Raw genomic sequence first — 22,461 nt, forward strand, 5'->3', positions numbered from 1 at the left:
AATAAACCCAATAGGGCTGTTCTGCCCCAATAAGGGGTAATTATATCTTAGTTGGGATCAAGTACAGGTACTGTTTTATTATTACAGAGAAAAGGGAATCATTTAACCATTAAATAAACCCAATAGGATTGTTCTGCCCCAATAAGGGGTAATTATATCTTAGTTGGGATCAAGTACAGGTACTGTTTTATTATTACAGAGAAAAGGGAATCATTTAACCATTAAATAAACCCAATAGGATTGTTCTGCCCCAATAAGGGGTAATTATATCTTAGTTGGGATCAAGTACAGGTACTGTTTTATTATTATTACAGAGAAAAGGGAATCATTTAACCATGAAATAAACCCAATAGGGCTGTTCTGCCCCAATAAGGGGTAATTATATCTTAGTTGGGATCAAGTACAGGTACTGTTTTATTATTACAGAGAAAAGGGAATCATTTAACCATTAAATAAACCCAATAGGGCTGTTCTGCCCCCAATAAGGGGTAATTATATCTTAGTTGGGATCAAGTACAGGTACTGTTTTATTATTACAGAGAAAAGAAACTTGCCTTTATTTCTGTGTTATTGCATTTATTTGGTTGCTGCTGTTTTATTAGACACACTGCATGTATTTATTTGATTTCTCATGCTTTTAAACCACATTTTCCTTTCTACTTATTGGAAAATCTGGTTCTGATTAAAAATCCAAATTCATAATTCATTTTTGTACATTTGAATAAAAATGTTTATTTATAGGCTCTGCGTTCTGCAGGTGGCGCATGATATGAAAATCAACTAAAATCCTTGGGAAATGGCTTTGCTAGAAACATGTTAGATATCGTTAATCTCTCGGTTCTCGTTACTCCTGCCTTTACAAGAGCCAATAAGAATGGTGGCAATGAATGTTTTGTTGCCTACCCACCAAGATGGAAAACATTTGGGCAATACTTGTCTTGGGCAAGGAAAGGCTAATAAAGAGTTAATCCCAAGCTGCAGGCTTCAGTTCTCTCAATAGTGCCCTTAAGTCTCCCCATATTTCTCCCGTTCAGATGATCAGAAGCCTCATAGGAAATAAAAAAGCTGAGCTCTGTAAAGAAAGTTCCCATAATGCCTCACTCCTACACCGAGACCAAGACCCCTGTACATGCTCAGTTAGTAAGACTATGAGGAAGCTTCCTGCTGATTGGCTCAGATCCACATACCTAAGGGGGGGAGGGAGTTCTTAGCATTCTTGAGGGAGTGGGGGGCAGGAGAGGGGAGAGAGGAGAGAGCTGCATGTCTCTGGCACAGGAAAACAAAGAGACAAGAAATCCTGTTTCTTTTGATAGAGGACTCTTTCTGTGAGTGCTTATGGCTGTATTTACATAGACCTTTCTGATAAAGCTTACATAAGGTGCCCATACATGTGAAGATTCGCTCGCTTTTTGAGGTCGCCAAGCAAGCGGATCTTCACCCGATATCCCCACCTAAGGGTGGGCGATATCGGGGAACATGTAGGCTAATTCGATTGTTTGGCCCCAGGGCCAAATGGCGGCAATGGGGCAGTCGGTTCGGGGACAGCATCAATGAGCCGATGCGGTCCCCGATCCAACCAAATCTTTTAACCTGCCCCATTGATATCTGCCCGATTTTAGGCCAGATATCGGTCGGGTATGGTCGTTGTTTCTGCTCCTACACGGGCCGATAAGCTGACAAATCAGGTCTAAGGGACCCATATCAACTACAATCGGCCCATGTATGGGCACCTTTAGTTTTTACCTTTCCTTCTCCTTTATATGTATACCAGTCCTTACTTAGGTTTTCTGTTTCTCTTAGGACCGGGCCTGGCTTTCATTGCATATCCCAAAGCAGTCACCATGATGCCCGTGTCGCCACTTTGGTCCTGTCTCTTCTTCCTTATGCTCATCTTCCTGGGGTTGGACAGTCAGGTACTGACCTATTGCCAAAGAGAGTTGTGCAAAGCCAAGGGGGGCAGTAAGAATCACTCACAACACTCTTTTATGTCTTCACTTGAGAACTGTAACTCCCAGCATTCTCCATTCACGTTTGAATGTTGGGGATTGGGGTTCGCCATAGCATGGCTGTGTGCTTCATGCAACCATGATTTTTACTGTAAGATTTGGGTACAACCAATGTTGAAGTGAGAGGATAACTGTACATCGTTCCTTGCAGTTTGTCTGTGTGGAGAGCCTGGTCACCGCCATTGTAGACATGTTCCCTCACGTGTTCAGGAAGAAATACCGCAGAGAGTTCTTCATTCTTGCAGTTGCCGTGATCTGCTATCTTTTGGGCCTCATCCTCTTGACTGAGGTAATGGTTGGGTTTGCATTGAATGGGCTTCTTGGAACTACAGTTTCAAATCTAAACAGCACGTAAGCCTCAAAATATGGCTTTGTCCATCATCTATAACTATTTCTACTTCTCTTGTTCCTGTATTTGAGGACTTGTTTTGTGTCTGGCCATCTATATGTACGTAAAAAAACCTAACCTGAAATGTTTTACCTTACCCCAACCTTTCTTACTCGTGAGCCACAGTCAAATGTAAAAAGACTTGGGGAGCAACACAAGCACCATAAAAGTTCATGGAGGAGCCAAATAAGGGCTGTGATTGGCTATTAGGGGCCTCTATGCACCCTATCAGCTTACAGGGGGCTTTATTTGGTAGGAAATCTTGTTTTTATTCAACCAAAACTTGCCCCCAAGTCAGGAATTCAAAAATAACTCCCTGGTTTGGGGGCACTGAGAGCAACACCCAAGGGGTTGGGAAGCAACATGTTGCCCTGGAGCCACTGGTTGGGGAACACTGCCTTACACTAACTGGTTAAGAAGGAGTTTGTAAGTTATTTTTGTTTTTATGGGAAGCCACAATAAGGACTTAAACAGTAGAAGGGCCTGAACTCTCCTGGATGAGAGGAGGAGGATTCTGTAGAGGGGGAGAGATGGGAGTTGGGGAGGCCAGTTAGTAGCAGGTTACAGTAGTCTAGCTGGGAAAGGATTAGAGTATGCATGAGCTGTTACGGTTAAAAGAAAGGGATGGATTTTGGCAATATTTCATAAGAAAAAGTGACAGTTTTGACTGGTGTTAATATGGTCAGGGAAGAAGAGAGAGCAGTCAAAGATCCCCCCAAACAACGTGCCCAGTCGCCAGGGTGAATTAGTGTGTCATCGATAGATATAGGAAAGGGGGGGTAGGACCAGGCTTAGGTGGAAAGATGATCAGTTCAGTTTTTGTTAGGTTCAGGTTTAGGTGACGTTGGTTCATCCAATTAGAGATTGCTCTGAGATTTGAGTCTCAGTTTCAGCTGTTAATGAAGGGGTCGAAAAGTGTATTTGGGTATCATCAGCATACGGATGGGATTTAAAGCCAAATGAGGGGATGAGATCCCCCAAAGACAGAGTGTAGAGGGAGAACAACAACGGCCCAAGTACAGAGCCTTGCGGTACCCCTATATTAAGTACAGAGCCTTGCGGTCCCCCTACATTAAGTACAGAGCCTTGCGGTACCCCTATATTAAGTACAGAGCCTTGCGGTACCCCTATATTAAGTACAGAGCCTTGCGGTCCCCCTACATTAAGTACAGAGCCTTGCGGTCCCCCTACATTAAGTACAGAGCCTTGCGGTCCCCCTACATTAAGTACAGAGCCTTGCGGTCCCCCTACATTAAGTACAGAGCCTTGCGGTCCCCCTACATTAAGTACAGAGCCTTGCAGTCCCCCTACATTAAGTACAGAGCCTTGCGGTACCCCTATATTAAGTACAGAGCCTTGCGGTCCCCCTACATTAAGTACAGAGCCTTGCGGTCCCCCTACATTAAGTACAGAGCCTTGCGGTACCCCTATATTAAGTACAGAGCCTTGCGGTCCCCCTACATTAAGTACAGAGCCTTGCGGTCCCCCTACATTAAGTACAGAGCCTTGCGGTCCCCCTACATTAAGTACAGAGCCTTGCGGTCCCCCTACATTAAGTACAGAGCCTTGCGGTCCCCCTATATTAAGTACAGAGCCTTGCGGTACCCCTATATTAAGTACAGAGCCTTGCGGTACCCTCACATTAAGTGGAACTGGAGTTAAGGTCTTGTTAGCATTAGAAGCAGTGAAAGATCGGTTAAGGAGGCCATACATGTAAAGATCCGCTCGCCTGGCGGTCGTTTGGCCCTGGGGCCAAATGATCTAATTATAACGACTGTATCAACGAGCCGATGCGGTCCCTGATCCGACTGAATTTTTTAACCTGTCCGGTCGATATCTGCCCGATTTCAGGCCAGATATCGGTTGGGCAGGCCAGTCGTTGTTTCCCCGACACAGGCCGATAAGCTGCCGAGTCGGTCCGTGTATGGCCACCTTTAGAAAGGTTCAGGGCTTGTGTGAGACAGAGAGACCGCCATGAGAAAGTGTAGCCTCAATGTGGTATCATTCTGCCAGGTTTCTATTAGTGCAAGGAGATTAAATGATTTAGAGCAAATCAGATCATGGATGAATGTGGATTTATTAGTTAAGGAGCGGGCGATAAGAAGGGCACAAGAAAATGGAAGGCAGGAAGAAGGGAGAGTGGGAATGTGAATAAGGTTAGAAACAGCAGGAATGAAGGGGTTTTAGCAATGGGACAGAAGAACAAGAATGAATATAAGTCGGTATGGCCCAGGGTTTGGAGAGACATCCCCTGCAGCCAGTAAACGTAGGAAAAAGAGTGAGGAGATGTGGGACAAGGATTTAAAATCACTACACCTCTGTGTAACTGGAGAACAAAGGAGTTGCAAGTGGTTATAAAGTGTATCAGAGCCGGAGTAAGTAGATGAGAACACACAATGCATTGGCCAGCCAAATAGCTGAGAGTCTTAGCCCATCTCAGTTTCAGGTACTTCCTTACAGGTCTTCTCTTTTCTTCCGTGTCTATTTCTCCCTAATGACTAATACTTTATAGTACTTAATACTAATGACTATTTATTGATAGCGACTCTTGTTTCCATCTTGCAGGGTGGAATGTATGTCTTCCAACTCTTTGACTATTATGCTGCCAGCGGTACCTGTCTGCTCTTCGTTGCAATATTTGAAGTTATCTGCGTGGGTTATGTGTACGGTAAGTACAATATCCTGGTGGGACACTTCCAGGCGTGGGAATGTACAGTAGCCATAATGCAATAAACCTCTTCCCCCAGGTGCAAACCGATTTTATGATAACATAGAAGACATGATTGGTTACCGGCCATGGCCTCTGGTGAAATACTGTTGGCTGTTTGCCACCCCGGCAGTTTGCCTGGTAAGTTCATAAGCTCATTGTGAACCCCTCAGTATCCTTTGTTGCAGCCAAAGATATCTAACCAGTTTATTCTCCTTCTACAGGGGACCTTCTTGTTTTCTCTAATCAAATATAGCCCCCTGAAGTACAATAATCGCTATGTTTACCCATCCTGGGGATACGCTATCGGATGGCTTATGGCACTTTCTTCCATGATCTGCATACCTATCTATGCCTTTTATATCATCTTGAGGACCAAAGGTTCCTTTACACAGGTAATAAAGGTGTGCTGGTTACCACCTACACTGCTTCAAATGGAAGCTCTGATCTAAAGGGGTGGCCTCTGGTATAGAAGATTTAAAAGCAAAAGCTATAGTCTTTATTATTTATGCCCTGGGGGTTGGAGAACAACATCCTCCATAGCAACAGTTGGTGTTAGATAGATAGATCTTTGAATACATTGCCTCATATAATATCCTTCTCCTGACAGAGGCTGAAACAGTTGGTGACCCCTCACACTGACCTTCCACAACCCAAGAAGTATCTCAAAGACCGTGCCGATCCAAAACAAATAGAGGTTTTAGGCCTGGAAGCCAAGGACGGACTTATTGTGTCTAAGAAGGAAACACAGTTTTAAAGATCCACCAACCTCTGTTGTGGCCAGGAGGTATTCACTGCCTGGAAGCCTAGTCCTGCTGCACAGTATCTCAGGCAGCTCACAGTGTGGGTTTAGTAGGTACTAAGGAGAGGAAAGTCTCTGCAGTTCCTCTGTTCCTGTGGAACTTCACGTTGGAAAGCCCTTGCTGCTTATATTCTATAGACAACATAGTGTAGAGACATTTTTTCTTTATTTATCTTATAACCTAGATCCAGTGTTGGACTGGGACCCCAGGGGCCCACCAGAAAACCTTAGACCCTAGGCTCACTCTCCAAACTATTTTTCCTCACCCAACCTCTTTATTCGCCCAGTCTCTTTTATTTCCATGCTAGCATCTATTCTTCCATCTATCTATTCTCTTTGTCCCCATTCAGAAATAGGGAATGCCCATGGAGTAGGCCAAATGGGCAGGAGCAGGAGAGCCCACTGACACCTGGGCCCACAGGGAGTTTTCCTGGTATCCTGGTGGGCCAGATCCAAACATATCCAAAGCCTTTTCAAGGATTTAAGAAGTATCTTGCAGAGCAACCACCCTGTAGTTGGATGCCTTGGGATTTCTATTGGTGTCAAACAACCACTCAGGATTGAGAGTCTCTCTAAAATACTTTCGGACACCCAACTCCAAATCTAGCGCAGTTAACTGGCCAAACTGGCCAATAAAATCCAACCGTGAGTGGGCCGATCGGTCATTTAGTCGAACGGCCAGGTTAGATCATTTCGTCAGCTATCTACAATCGAAGTCACTTTCATATGATTGGTGATTCATGTTCAGAACATCCTCTGATTTGTATTTTAATGTACGCATTTAAACACATGACCGATATCCAAATGTTTGTCGGAAGAAGACTAAAATCTGTACGAGCGTGGCCACCATTACCCTAGAAGAAAACATTACCTTCTTCTTCTTGCAAGCGGTTTCTTCTGGATGAACCACGTTTAGCCTCTTCCTAAAAATGGACTCTTACAGTAGAAGTTGCTTTCATTTTCCTGAATATTTAGTCTAAAAGTCCATTGTGATGGCAGATGAGTCTGTTTTGAAGGCTCCCATGAACTTAAGGTCCCCCCATACACGGGCCGATTGTTGCTGCCGATATGGGTCCCTTAGACCGACTCAGCAGCTTATCGGCCCGTGTAGGGGCACTACCGACGGGCCTGTCCGACCGATATCTGGCCTGAAATCGGACAGATATCGATCGGGCAGGTTAAAAAATCTAGTCGGATCGGGGGGGCCGCATTGGCTCGTTGATGCGGTCCCCAAACCGACTTTAACTATACCCGTTGTCATAATTCAATCGTTTGGCCCCAGGGCCAAACGATCAAATTATCCTGGGTCTCCCGATATCTCCCACTCATAGGTGGGGATATCGGGCCGTGTGTGGGGACCTCTATATCTATTCAGTAGTAGCAACCCCACAAAAAACACATATGGTCTTACGGTCTACTTGTTACATGCCACAACTGTTGACCCATATGTGCCAAATGCTATAAAAAAATCAATAAATTCCAACCACCCCTAATAGAATCCCTCATTTAAGCTGGTTACTTCAGGTCCTGCCCACTTGCCCAACCCTTACTTCCATTTAGCCACAAATTACGACTGAATGAGTAAGTTTGCACCAGTCCATAGCATCCAGTCAGATGGTGGCTTTCAAATAAGGGGGAAAGATTGTGCCATGGGTTAATAGACCTGGCACATTACCCACCGTATAGAAGAAGCCCCTAAAAAAGCCAACCCATCCTTTTAGTTGAATATGTTACAAAGCCCTTTGGGCTCTCTACTCTTGATGAGCAAAATTATTTGAAGACTCACTGGGGGTCATTTATCAACACTGGGCAACACATTGCCTGTGGGCAGTAACCTATGGCAACCAATCAAATTGTTGCATTCATTGTTCTACCTGTAGTTGTCTGAAAAAAAGCCAATCAATTATTGGTTGCTATGGGTTGCTGCCCATGGGCAAATTTGCCCACTGTTGATAAATGAGCCCCACTAAGAACCTTAGTCTATGTTCTTTTGGTTAAGAGGGAAAAAAGCCAAAAGAACATAGACTATAGACTGTCTGGCTATAGCTTCCTTATTGAACTGCCCAGGAGCCTATAAGATGGCTGCTTTCCCATTGAGCTTCTGGCATTTTATTGGCTAACCTGTATGAATGCTTAATTAGGAATCTCAGCACACCAAACTGAAGATAAAGATAAGTTAGCAATTCCTTTCCATTGCGCATAGAGCATTTTTGTTTATATAAAAATGGAGTACTTAGTTCTCTTTTTGAGTTTTGTAAACTGATGCTTTTATTTATCTAGTCTATCCTATATTGCTGGGGGCACTGTGACCTATATTGCTGGGGTCAATGTGCAATGAAATTCTTCATGTGACTTAAGAACAATACACATTACTTTTAAAGTGGGTGACTATGAAGATTTTTATTCATCCAGGTCATGGTATATCTAGTACAGGTATGGGACCCCTTATCCAGAAACCTGTTATCCAGAAAGCTCCGAATTACGAAAAGGCCATCTCCCATAGACTCCAATTTAATCAAATAATTTAGAATTTTAAAACTGATTTCCTTTTTCTGTGTAATAATAAAACAGTACCTGTCTTTGATCCCAACTAAGATATAATTACCCCTTATTGGGGGCAGAACAGCCCTATTGGGTTTATTTCATGGTTAAATGATTCCCTTTTCTCTGTAATAATAAAACAGTACCTGTACTTGATCCCAACTAAGATATAATTACCCCTTATTGGGGGCAGAACAGCCCTATTGGGTTTATTTAATGGTTAAATGATTCCCTTTTCTCTGTAATAATAAAACAGTACCTGTACTTGATCCCAACTAAGATATAATTACCCCTTATTGGGGCAGAACAGCCCTATTGGGTTTATTTAATGGTTAAATGATTCCCTTTTCTCTGTAATAATAAAACAGTACCTGTACTTGATCCCAACTAAGATATAATTACCCCTTATTGGGGGCAGAACAGCCCTATTGGGTTTATTTAATGGTTAAATGATTCCCTTTTCTCTGTAATAATAAAACAGTACCTGTACTTGATCCCAACTAAGATATAATTACCCCTTATTGGGGCAGAACAGCCCTATTGGGTTTATTTCATGGTTAAATGATTCCCTTTTCTCTGTAATAATAAAACAGTACCTGTACTTGATCCCAACTAAGATATAATTACCCCTTGTTGGATGCAAAACAATCCTATTGGGTTTAATTAATGTTTTATAGATTTCTTAGTAGACTTAAGGTATGGAGATCCAAATTTCGAAAAAAAACCCTTATCCGGAATACCCTTGGTCCCGAGCATTCTGGATAATGGGTCCTGTACCTGTATAAGTAAATCTAAAGCACCTGGACTAATCATAGAATTCAATTATTACTCAGCAAGTCCAGTTGCTCTAGATCAGGGACCCCCAACCTTCCTTACTCGGGAGCCACAGTCAAATATAAAAAGACTTGGGGAGCAACACAAGCACCATAAAAGTTCATGGAGGAGCCAAATAAGGGCTGTGATTGGCTGTTAGGCAGCCTCTATGCACCCTATCAGCTTACAGGGGCTTTATTTGATAGGAAATCTTGTTTTTATTCAACCAAAACTTGCCCCCAAGTCAGGAATTCAAAAATAACTCCCTGGTTTGGGGGCACTGAGAGCAACACCCAAGGGGTTGGGGAGCAACATGTTGCCCCGGAGCCACTGGTTGGGGATCCCTGTTCTAGATTTACTTATACTTGATATTGAAAATGGGTGGTTTTGCAAGTGGGTGTGGCTGAAATAAGTAGGCGTGGCTTCAAATAAGTGCAACAAATACCAATGCTCTATCCTTTTGAGCCACTCGAACCAATAGGGTAAGGGGATGCCCAAATCTCAAACATCCAATGGGGTCTTTGTTTTAAACCATTTGTATTTCCTATACATTTATTTCTAGAATAAGTGAACATTTTTGGTTGATCAATGTTTGCTGCTACTAACTACTTTTAGGTTGAAGACACACGGAGCTACAAGTAGCAGCTACTTGTTGTGGCTACTAAAACAGACAATGCTGATCATTTACTGATAACTGTCTCTATGTGTGTCTTAGCAGAGGCAATTCTCAGTATTGTCTATGGCAGGGGATTTTCTGGAGTTTATTAGCCTTCAAAAAGTAGCTGCTACTAGTAGCCCAGTGTGTCTTCACCCTTAAGGATTACATTTTAGTTTACAATGAACTGTGATAGAGATTATTTTACATAAATTAGGGTATCTTTCTGCAAATTAGAGACACCTAAGACCACTAATTGCACTAGAGTAGCTTGAGGTAATAAAAGAAAAAAGAGAGCCTTCGTTAATTGTCTTTCCATGGACTGGACTGCGGAATCTTCGCAACTAGAGAGAACTTGATTTGTAGTTGCCATTTTGAGTCCTTGATTATCACTAATACAGATGTCTATTGGATTGGTCCAGAAATATTTACTCTTTATTAACCCAACAATATATGAGTAGAAGTATTCCTGAGCATAACTAAATGGAATATGTACGCTATTCAGTACTCCCCCTCTACCAAGTGTAGCTACTGAGGGTTAGTAGGTTGGCGTTGGTGGCACGGAGGAAAGTAGGTAGCAACATTTGGGTAGACATTAGTTGGATAAGGGGTGAGCAAACGTAGAAGTATATGGAAGTGGTGCTGTACCACCCATAAGCACCCCGGCATTGCCGCGGGTCTGCCATATTGAAACAGGATGGCCTATTGCACTACGAAGAGCAATATGGGGCAATGTCGGGGCAAGAACAATGAATGTGCATTTATATTTATTGTTGTCCAGATGGTATATTTGTAATGACATTTCATTGCTTGTAACCTATGTTAACACAATCAGAACCTTTGTAATGAACACTTAACATTAAACTTTTTTTAAACTTTGTAACTTTTCTTCCAGCACTTTTATTTTCTTCCTATGTTTGGCCAATGCGTGGTACCGTAGGGTGTTTTCTTGACTGGTGAACAGATGTTTTGGCTGTGATTTTTGTTATTTCTTGAGCTGCTCCATGGGAGGCAAATAGATTCCCAGTCCACAGATAATAATAGATTGCTGCTGACAAAACAATCATAACAAAGGGTAAAGGGGGGTGGTAATATACAGGTATGGGATCCCTTATCCCCATGTTGATTTCCTTTTTCTCTTTAATAATAAAACAGTAGCTTGTAGTTGATCCCAACTAAGATATAATTACCCCTTATTGGGGCAGAACAGCCCTATTGGGTTTATTTAATGGTTAAATGATTCCCTTTTCTCTGTAATAATAAAACAGTACCTGTACTTGATCCCAACTAAGATATAATTACCCCTTATTGGGGGCAGAACAGCCCTATTGGGTTTATTTAATGGTTAAATGATTCCCTTTTCTCTGTAATAATAAAACAGTACCTGTACTTGATCCCAACTAAGAAATAATTACCTGTTATTGGGGCAGAACAGGCCTATTGGGTTTATTTAATGGTTAAATGATTCCCTTTTCTCTGTAATAATAAAACAGTACCTGTACTTGATCCCAACTAAGATATAATTACCCCTTATTGGGGGCAGAACAGCCCTATTGGGTTTATTTAATGGTTAAATGATTCCCTTTTCTCTGTAATAATAAAACAGTACCTGTACTTGATCCCAACTAAGATATAATTACCTGTTATTGAGGCAGAACAGGCCTATTGGGTTTATTTAATGGTTAAATGATTCCCTTTTCTCTGTAATAATAAAACAGTACCTGTACTTGATCCCAACTAAGATATAATTACCCCTTATTGGGGCAGAACAGCCCTATTTTGTTTATTTAATGGTTAAATGATTCCCTTTTCTCTGTAATAATAAAACAGTACCTGTACTTGATCCCAACTAAGATATAATTACCCCTTATTGGGGCAGAACAGCCCTATTTTGTTTATTTAATGGTTAAATGATTCCCTTTTCTCTGTAATAATAAAACAGTATCTGTACTTGATCCAAACTAAGATATAATTACCCCTTATTTAATGGTTAAATGATTCCCTTTTCTCTGTAATAATAAAACAGTATCTGTACTTGATCCCAACTAAGATATAATTACTCCTTACTGGGGGCAGAACAGCCCTATTGGGTTTATTTAATGGTTAAATGATTCCCTTTTCTCTGTAATAATAAAACAGTACCTGTACTTGATCCCAACTAAGATATAATTACCCCTTATTGGGGCAGAACAGCCCTATTGGGTTTATTTAATGGTTAAATGATTCCCTTTTCTCTGTAATAATAAAACAGTACCTGTACTTGATCCCAACTAAGATATAATTACCCCTTATTGGGGCAGAACAGCCCTATTGGGTTTATTTAATGGTTAAATGATTACCTTTTCTCTGTAATAATAAAACATTACCTGTACTTGATCCCAACTAAGATATAATTACCCCTTATTGGGGGCGGAACAGCCCTATTGGGTTTAATTACTGTTTAAATAATGTTTTTAGCAGACTTAAGGTAGGGGATCCGAATTACAGAAAACCCCAGGTCCCGAGCATTCTGGATAACGGGTCCTATACCTGTAATACCAATGTCTTTTAACAGACGATTACCCAGTATTCTATGAGCAGATCTCCCCAGTTCTAACTGAGCATGAATGGAAATGTAGAAGGGTTTTTAGAAATGAGAAATGTGCCCCCCCCATAAGTCTGAATGTGAGAGGCTGTGCCCCCCCATAAGTCTGAATGTGAGAGGCTGTGCCCCCCACATAAGTCTGAATGTGAGAGGCTGTGCCCCCCCCCCATAAGTCTGAATGTGAGAGGCTGTGCCCCCCCCCATAAGTCTGAATGTGAGAGGCTGTGCCCCCCCCCATAAGTCTGAATGTGAGAGGCTGTGCCCCCCCCATAAGTCTGAATGTGAGAGGCTGTGCCCCCCCCCATAAGTCTGAATGTGAGAGGCTGTGCCCCCCCCATAAGTCTGAATGTGACGGGCCGGCACAACACAGAGCGGCAGAGGGATGACGTGGGCCAAGCTATTTATACACAATGCCGGGTGACTGCTTGAAGGCAAATAAGCAGTGAGAATGGGGAGGGCGAGTGGATCGGAGGGGGGGGGTAGGAATGGCTCCGTGTATAACTGAAGGCTTCATACGCAGCTCTGCTGCCCTGAACTCCTGCCTGCCAGAAACAATTAGACTCCACCGCGGTGGCCCCTAAGGGCAATTTCACTCTTCACATACAATACATTCCCCCCAACCTAAATGTCATGGCTCTCAGGATTCAGCCCAAAGGGACAATGAATTTTTCAGTGCTTGATTCTGAATGGGGGTTTGTGTGCAGTAACTACTTATATTCTAGAGGTGAGAAATCTGTCTGTATAGCCAAGTCCTTATCAGTATATATATATATAAGAAAATGCATAACAAGCACATTAACCCCAGACATGCTGGTATAATTACTACAGAAAATGCATAACAAGCACATTAACCGCAGACATGCCGGTATAATTACTACAGAAAATGCATAACAAGCACCTTAACCCCAGACATGCCGGTATAATTACTACAGAAAATGCATAACAAGCAAGTTAACCCCAGACATGCTACACAAACAGATCTGGACAGGTAAGGCACTTAACAGAACCCTATAAGCGCTGGAAAGGGGTTTATTTACATCTGGAGATGCTGTCATTAACCTCTCCCAGGGGTTTAGTGGCCAATTCCAACTCTTGGATTCGTTAGCCTCGATTGGGGGACCTATATACATTGGCAATTGTGCATATTTGGCATCCAATTTGCCTTTAGTAATTAGGAACCGTCCCTCATTATTGGACAATGTGTCCATATGTTTAAATGGTATTTATATATCAAAGTGAGAGCCCCAGTAGCTTTCTTTGTGGGGTTGTTACTCCTAAACATATGGGGGTACAACTTGAGGGTTATAGTTGGAGAATGGTTTTCTTTAAAGCGGGACTCTTGGATCATTACTATATGTGCTTTATTGACAGGTTCATTAATACATTGTCATTAAGAGAAAGGACTGTACAGCCCATATTTGTTAGATCAGCCATTCAGGTGGATTTTATCAACTTGCTCTATTAACCTACTATGTTGAATACTCGCTGGCAGCTTGTGGAATGGGGGAAGGAAAAGTTAGGAAGGGGAACCATTACAGCTAAGTAGCTAAGTAATAAAATTGAAATGTAAATAAATTGCCGCAGTAGACCTACTGGGGGAGTTCCCCTTGGCTGGAGAAATGTGATTGGTTGGATATGGATGGAATCATATATTTAACCTTTTCTCGATCCTATCCGTCCATCCCTGATCCAGCCCTAGGGAAACCAAACCATTAACAGCAAGATCTTAGAGATAGTGGGGGGAAGTACCTTAATGTATAATGATCTGCATCTTGCTTCATAGTTCAAAATGGAGGGGAAGAGTTACCCTTTTAAACTCCAGAGTTAGCTGTAAAATTGAGCAAATAACCTAATAAGGTATTGTATACCGATTACTTATACAGGGGGAATAGGAATAAGACCCCGTATAATGTTACAACAAACAAATACAGAGAAAAGGGAATCATTTAACCATTAATAAACCCAATAGGGCTGTTCTGCCCCCAATAAGGGGTAATTATATCTTAGTTGGGATCAAGTACAGGTACTGTTTTATTATTACTGAGAAAAGGGAATCATTTAACCATTAAATAAACCCAATAGGGCTGTTCTGCCCCCAATAAGGGGTAATTATATCTTAGTTGGGATCAAGTACAGGTACTGTTTTATTATTACAGAGAAAAGGGAATCATTTAACCATGAAATAAACCCAATAGGGCTGTTCTGCCCCAATAAGGGGTAATTATATCTTAGTTGGGATCAAGTACAGGTACTGTTTTATTATTACAGAGAAAAGGGAATCATTTAACCATTAAATAAACCCAATAGGGCTGTTCTGCCCCCAATAAGGGGTAATTATATCTTAGTTGGGATCAAGTACAGGTACTGTTTTATTATTACAGAGAAAAGGGAATCATTTAACCATTAAATAAACCCAATAGGGCTGTTCTGCCCCCAATAAGGGGTAATTATATCTTAGTTGGGATCAAGTACAGGTACTGTTTTATTATTACAGAGAAAAGGGAATCATTTAACCATGAAATAAACCCAATAGGGCTGTTCTGCCCCAATAAGGGGTAATTATATCTTAGTTGGGATCAAGTACAGGTACTGTTTTATTATTACAGAGAAAAGGGAATCATTTAACCATTAAATAAACCCAATAGGGCTGTTCTGCCCCCAATAAGGGGTAATTATATCTTAGTTGGGATCAAGTACAGGTACTGTTTTATTATTACAGAGAAAAGGGAATCATTTAACCATTAAATAAACCCAATAGGGCTGTTCTGCCCCCAATAAGGGGTAATTATATCTTAGTTGGGATCAAGTACAGGTACTGTTTTATTATTACAGAGAAAAGGGAATCATTTAACCATTAAATAAACCCAATAGGGCTGTTCTGCCCCAATAAGGGGTAATTATATCTTAGTTGGGATCAAGTACAGGTACTGTTTTATTATTACAGAGAAAAGGGAATCATTTAACCATTAAATAAACCCAATAGGGCTGTTCTGCCCCCAATAAGGGGTAATTATATCTTAGTTGGGATCAAGTACAGGTACTGTTTTATTATTACAGAGAAAAGGGAATCATTTTATAAAATTAGAATTATTTGCTTATAATGGAGTCTATGGGAAATGGCCTTTTCGTAATTTGGAACTTTCTGGACAACGGGAACTTGTGCACCAAAATGTTATATTAAATGCAACTTTACTACAAATTACAGGGATTATGTAATTTACAGTTCTCAGGATCAAACTGAAATCTACTAGGGATACACCCAACCCACTTTTTTTGCGTTTGGCCGAACCCCCAAACCCACCCTGACGTATCCTGACGCATCCCGAACCGAATCCGAATCCTAAGTAACATATGCTAACTAGGATCAGAATTAGGATCGGAAGGGGTTAAACACGTTTTCCCCCCCTGACCATTTAACCCTTTTGGAATGCTAATTAGCATATGCTAATTTATGCTAATTAGGATTCCGATTCGGTTCGCCGGGTTCGCGGATTTGCCCGAAACCGAATCCTTAAAAAAAAACCTGGATTCGGCCTGAATCCGGGATTCGGTGTATCCATAACATCTACACGTGATTTTTTTAGGTGCAAGTGCACTGCTAGGGTTGGGCTGGGGTGCCTGGGGCCCACCGGGGCTGTCCCCTTAGGGGCCCCCACCCCAGTCACAGACCATTCCCCCCCCCAGTTACGAATCCTAACCCCGCCCCACTGTGTGGCACTCATTGGGGGTGAGGGAGGAGCTCTTGGGTCAGGGAGGGGGACTGGGTCGGCCCATTATGTTTTTCCTGGTGTCCCGCTGCCTCAGTCTGACCCCTGTTAGAACCCTGGAGCTACTGTCCCTATGTAGAAATAGTAGGGTTAGTTGGCCGGCCATCAAAGGAACCCCCTGAAAAATTAGTTCATAAGTCACCAGGTTGGATCCATTGCTTTATTAATACACACAGATATAGAGTTTCCTAGGTATTTGTTGCCCACAAGCCGGACCCCATTTAATGCCCAAATGACGCCTAATTCTGATCAATGCAGAATGTTTCCAGGAGATTTCTATGAAATTCCCATTTAACCCCCAGGATTCCCTTTAGTTACTCTGTGTGCCTGTTGGCCCAGTTACAGCCTCACTCCCTGGGCCTGCGCAGGACTAACAGCGAGCGGCGTATTTTTAATTTTTTCTTTACTGATGCAGAATTAATGGGATCTGACAGTTCTGACCAACCCACCGTCGGAGCTGTGCTATAGTGTGAGAGACATTTTGTAAGGTAATGACTATTTAATAAGCATAACGTAGATATGACAACTATAGAAAGAAAACCTATTTATATAAGGATAAAGAGATATAAGGAAGATAACAAAAAAATATTAAGGTGGTCATCAATGATCACTTATTCAGTAAGTAATTAAAAAAAAGGTACCAGTGTCACCGGGAAGGAAGGGGGGGTCAGTTGTGCATCACTTATTGCAGTTGTCTGGTGTTAGTTGTACAGGTATAGGATCCCTTATCCAACAACAACAACAACAACAACAAACATTTGTAAAGCGCTTTTCTCCCGTAGGACCCAAAGCGCATATCCAGAAAGCTCCGAATTACGGAAAGCCTGTTTCCCATAGACTCCATTTTAATCAAACAATTCAGAATTTTAAAACTGATTTCCTTTTCTATGTAATAATAAAACAGTACCTGTACTTGATCCCAACTAAGATATAATTACCCCTTATTGGGGGCAGAACAGCCCTATTGGGTTTATTTCATGGTTAAATGATTTCCTTTTCTCTGTAATAATAAAACAGTACCTGTACTTGATCCCAACTAAGATATAATTACCCCTTATTGGGGGCAGAACAGCCCTATTGGGTTTATTTAATGGTTAAATGATTTCCTTTTCTCTGTAATAATAAAACAGTACCTGTACTTGATCCCAACTAAGATATAATTACCCCTTATTGGGGCAGAACAGCCCTATTGGGTTTATTTAATGGTTAAATGATTCCCTTTTCTCTGTAATAATAAAACAGTACCTGTACTTGATCCCAACTAAGATATAATTACCCCTTATTGGGGGCAGAACAGCCCTATTGGGTTTATTTCATGGTTAAATGATTCCCTTTTCTCTGTAATAATAAAACAGTACCTGTACTTGATCCCAACTAAGATATAATTACCCCTTATTGGGGGAAAAACAATCCTATTGGGTTTATTCAATATTTAAATGATTTTTAGCAGATTTAAGTTATGGAGATCCAAATTATGGAAAGATCCCTTATCCAGAAAACCCCAGGTCCCAAGCATTCTGGATAACATCCCATACCTGTAATTGGGAAATAGCCATGGTTTTTGGTATTTCTTGCACTAAAGCAGAAATTACCATTAAACCATTAAATTACTTACACTTATTTGTCTCAGATAAGAGCTCATTATATTTATATATACAGGGAGAGCCAATGGGGAGACTTCAGGGAATAACAAAACACTTTGCCATTGGTGCTTTATAATAGCAATAAAAATGGAATATCTGTATGTTTATATATACAGGTATGGGAATCCTTATCCAGAATGCTCGGGACCTGGGGTTTTCTGGATAAGGGCTCTTTCTGTAATTTGGATCTCCATACCCTAAGTCGAAATATAAACATAGGGTCAGATTTGTGGTCGCTCTGCCTGGCAGTGGAAGGGTTAAATCAGTGGTTAGGGTAAAATTCAGAATTACTGGAGTAGAGCCCATGTTCCCAGCAATGCAGAATTACCTAGCGGGCAGGTGTCAGAGTCTTTCTATGGAGTTACACGGTTATTCCGGGACAGAGCAGGTAACGTCGGCTCTCATTACACTGAAGGCTGGTGACTGGGGACTTGTCTCGGGAGAAAAGGTCTCTGGGACCAATGGCTCAGAATCAAATGCAGACAGAAACGTCTAGATAATTAGTGACATTTACCTGAAAAGGGCAGAAGAATCACAGGAGGACCAACAGGGGGTGGGGGGGTAGGAAAGTGATGGAAGTGAAGGAAGGAGTAATATAATATAGCAAAGGAAGATTTGGGAAACTACAAAGAGAGGGAGAGGATGTCTATTAGAAATAGTTGGTGCTCTCAGTGGTTCTTCTGCATCAAAACTTTGGATATTAAGTGTTACTGCTGCCATCTTGCCCTGCTATCACCATCTTTCTCCACTGTTTTGCTCTACTGCCTACATCTTGCCCTGCTATCACCATCTTTCCCCACGGTTTTGCTCTACTGCCTACATCTTGCCCTACTATCATCATCTTTCCCCACTGTTTTGCTCTACTGCCTACATCTTGCCCTACTATCATCATGTTTTCCCACCGTTTTGCTCTACTGCCTACATCTTGCCCTACTATCATCATGTTTTCCCACCGTTTTGCTCTACTGCCTACATCTTTCCCCTACTATCATCATCTTTTCCCACCGTTTTGCTCTACTGCCTACATCTTGCCCTACTATCACCATCTTTCCCCACTGTTTTTCTCTACTGCCTACATCTTGCCCTACTATCACCATCTTTCCCCACTGCTTTGCTCTACTGCCTACATCTTGCCCTACTATCACCATCTTTCCCCACTGCTTTGCTCTACTGCCTACATCTTGCCCTACTATCACCATCTTTCCCCACTGTTTTTCTCTACTGCCTACATCTTGCCCTACTATCACCATCTTTCCCCACTGCTTTGCTCTACTGCCTACATCTTGCCCTACTATCACCATCTTTCCCCACTGCTTTTCTCTACTGCCTAGATCTTGCCCTACTACCATCATCTTTCCCCACTCTTTTGCTCTACTGCCTGCATCTTGCCCTACTATCACCATCTTTTCCCACTCTTTTGCTCTACTGCCTACATCTTGCCCTACTATCACCATCTTTCCCCACTGCTTTGCTCTACTGCCTACATCTTACCCTTCTATCACCATCTTTCCCCACTGCTTTGCTCTACTGCCTACATCTTGCCCTACTATCACCATCTTTCCCCACCGTTTTGCTCTACTGCCTACATCTTGCCCTACTACCATCATCTTTCCCCACTCCTTTGCTCTACTGCCTACATCTTACCCTTCTATCACCATCTTACTATAGGCCTGTTAGTCTGACATCAGTAGTAGGAAAGCTTCTGGAAGGGGTAATAAGGGATAGGATAGTTGAATACATTGCAGTTCACAATACTATTAGTTTGTGCCACATGGTTTTATGCGTAACAGATCTTGCCAGACTAATTTAGTTGCCTTTTATGAGGAGATGAGCAGGAACCTTGTTGCTGGAATGGCAGTTGATGTCATCTACTTAGATTTTGCTAAAGCGTTTGATACAGTACCTCACAGAAGGTTAATGATCAAATTGAGGAATATTGGCCTAGAACATAATATTTGTAATTGGATAGAAAACTGGCTGAAGGATAGAGTACAAAGAGTGGTGGTAAATGGAACATTTTCTAATTGGGCCAGTGTGGTTAGTGGGTACCGCAGGGGTCAGTCCTTGGTCCTTTGCTTTTTAACTTGTTTATTAATGACCTGGAGGTGGGCATAGACAGTACTGTTTCTATTTTTGCTGATGACACTAAATTGTGCAAAACTATAAGTTCCATGCAGGATGTGCCGCTTTGCAGAGCGATTTGACAAAATTGGAAAACTGGGCAGCAAACTGGAAAATGAGGTTCAATGTTGACAAGTGCAAAGTTATGCACTTTGGTAGGAATAATATAAACGCAAACTATCTACTGAATGGTAGTGTGTTGGGGGGATCCTTAATGGAGAAGGATCTGGGGGTTATTGTAGATCACAAGTTGTCTAATTCCAGGCAGTGTCATTCTGTGGCTACTACAGCAAATAAAGTGCTGTCTTGTATAAAAAAGGGCATTGACTCAAGGGATGAGAACATATTTTTGCCGCTTTATAGGTCCCTGGTAAGGCCTCACCTTGAGTATGCAGTGCAGTTTTGGGCTCCAGTCCTTAAGAAGGATATTAATGAGCTGGAGAGAGTGCAGAGACTGCAACTAAACTGGTAAAGGGGATGGAAGGGTTAAACTATGAGGTTAGACTGTCAGGGTTGGGGTTGTTTTCTCTGGAAAAGAGGCGCTTGCGAGGGGACATGATTACTCTGTACAAGTACATTAGAGGGGATTATAGGCAGTTGGGGGATGTTCTTTTTTCCCATAAAAACAATCAGCGCACCAGAGGTCACCCCTATAGATTAGAGGAACAGAGCTTCCATTTGAAGCAGCGTAGGGGGTTTTTCACGGTGAGGGCAGTGAGGCTGTGGAATGCCCTTCCTAGTGATGTGGTAATGGCAGACTCTGTTAATGCCTTTAAGAGGGGCCTGGATGAGTTTTTGAACAAGCAGAATATCCAAGGCTATTGTGATACTAATATCTACAGTTAGTATTACTGGTTGTATATATATAGTTTATGTATGTGAGTGTATAGATTGGTTAGTATAGGTTGTGTGCTGGGTTTACTCGGATGGGTTGAACTTGATGGACAATGGTCTTTTTTCAACCCTATGTAACTATGTAACTATAACTATCTTTCCCCACTGCTTTGCTCTACTGCCTACATCTTGCCCTACTATCACCATCTTTCCCGACTGTTTTGCTCTACTGCCTACATTTGCCCTGCTATCACCATCTTTCCCCACCGTTTTGCTCTACTGCCTACATCTTGCCCTACTATCACCATCTTTCCCCACCGTTTTGCTCTACTGCCTACATCTTGCCCTACTATCACCATCTTTCCCCACTGCTTTGCTCTACTGCCTACATCTTGCCCTACTATCACCATCTTTCCCCACCGTTTTGCTCTACTGCCTACATCTTGCCCTACTATCACCATCTTTCCCCGCCGTTTTGCTCTACTGCCTACATCTTGCCCTACTATCACCATATAGAACCGCTGTCACCATCTTGCCCTACTGTCATTATTTTCCTCTGCTCTATCTGTTGTACATTGCCTTCCTACATACATAAAGCTGCGGATATGTGGGGGCCTCCCATTTGAATGTCTATGTGGTGATACAGGAAATATGGGCTTATAGCAGTGTAGAGAACTGCCAGGTACCCAATGTGTGAGTCCACTAGGTTTGGCACCCCAGTGGCCCTGACTGGTTGCCCAACCCCCCTGAGCGTGCATACTTCATACTTACCTTGCCACAATCAGGGGAGGAAGGTCAGCAGAGGAGCACCAATGCTTCCCGGTGGGAATTGTATCTGGGTCAGCGGGGGCCCACCTGGTTTTTATCCTGGTATTCTGATGGCCCAGTCTGACCCTGACAGTGAAGTTGTGTCTTTGTCTGAATAGCTTGTAATGGTAGATAGAGTAGATAACTTTAAGACAGAGTTGGATTCATTTTTATTTAATTTGAAAGTTCAAGTTGCACAGAGGACTCAATGAAGAAGGTCAATCAATTAGATTGAAAACAAGAATAATTAGAGTCAGGGGTTGAACTTCATTGACAACCACAGTTGAAATGATCCCAGAGAAAGTGGGATGAACGAGTATCTCCAACTGCATGTTACCACTGCCCTTCATAGTTACTCTTCCAATGTGATGGGCACGAGTGACTGATCAGATCGGACATCAGCTCCAAGTTCATTAAGAAGCAATCAATAAGTCTGTTAATGATGAATGGGGAGGTGGGACGCAGAGGGCGGCGCCTGGGGGAACAGAGTGGGGATGGGTGATCAGTTGGAGTTTGGTGCTTGTTGGACGGAGAAGATTGTCACAGCTCCATAGGAACGGGCTTCAGAAGGTAGGAGATTGTGCAACGCTCTTATCCATAGGAATCAGCTAGAGGCACGTCTTTACTTCTGTTAGGGTGAAGACACACAGAGCTACTAGTAGCAGCTACTAAACACTGAGAATTGCCTCTGCTAAAACACAAATAGAGACAGTTATCAGTAAATGATCAGCATTGTCTGTTTTAGTAGCCACGACAAGTAGCTGCTACTAGTAGCTCTGTGTGTCTTCACCCT

At 42.2% G+C, this 22,461-nt stretch overlaps 2 protein-coding genes across 3 annotated transcripts in view; both read left to right on the forward strand.

Annotated features, from left to right (window-relative positions):
* slc6a12 (solute carrier family 6 (neurotransmitter transporter), member 12) overlaps positions 1-8,363 on the forward strand; it is a 29,210-nt gene extending 20,847 nt beyond the window's left edge. For both annotated transcript variants that reach the window (XM_031898651.1, XM_031898650.1), the window contains exons 10-15: positions 1,801-1,913; positions 2,158-2,295; positions 4,960-5,062; positions 5,142-5,242; positions 5,326-5,496; positions 5,712-8,363. In XM_031898651.1, the coding sequence (XP_031754511.1) occupies positions 1,801-1,913; positions 2,158-2,295; positions 4,960-5,062; positions 5,142-5,242; positions 5,326-5,496; positions 5,712-5,858 (773 nt within the window). In that variant the 3' untranslated portion in view covers positions 5,859-8,363. The remainder of the gene's footprint in view (positions 1-1,800; positions 1,914-2,157; positions 2,296-4,959; positions 5,063-5,141; positions 5,243-5,325; positions 5,497-5,711) is intronic.
* Positions 8,364-13,459: 5,096 nt separating this feature from the next.
* The window catches only part of slc6a1 (solute carrier family 6 (neurotransmitter transporter), member 1), a 28,357-nt gene continuing 19,355 nt past the window's right edge, over positions 13,460-22,461 (forward strand). The window contains exons 1-2 of the mRNA XM_002941897.5: positions 13,460-13,484; positions 22,175-22,238. Coding sequence (XP_002941943.4) covers positions 13,460-13,484; positions 22,175-22,238 — 89 coding nt within the window. The remainder of the gene's footprint in view (positions 13,485-22,174; positions 22,239-22,461) is intronic.

This window comes from Xenopus tropicalis, chromosome 3 (genome assembly GCF_000004195.4).
Source record: "Xenopus tropicalis strain Nigerian chromosome 3, UCB_Xtro_10.0, whole genome shotgun sequence".
In the NCBI taxonomy this organism is placed as follows: domain Eukaryota; kingdom Metazoa; phylum Chordata; class Amphibia; order Anura; family Pipidae; genus Xenopus; species Xenopus tropicalis.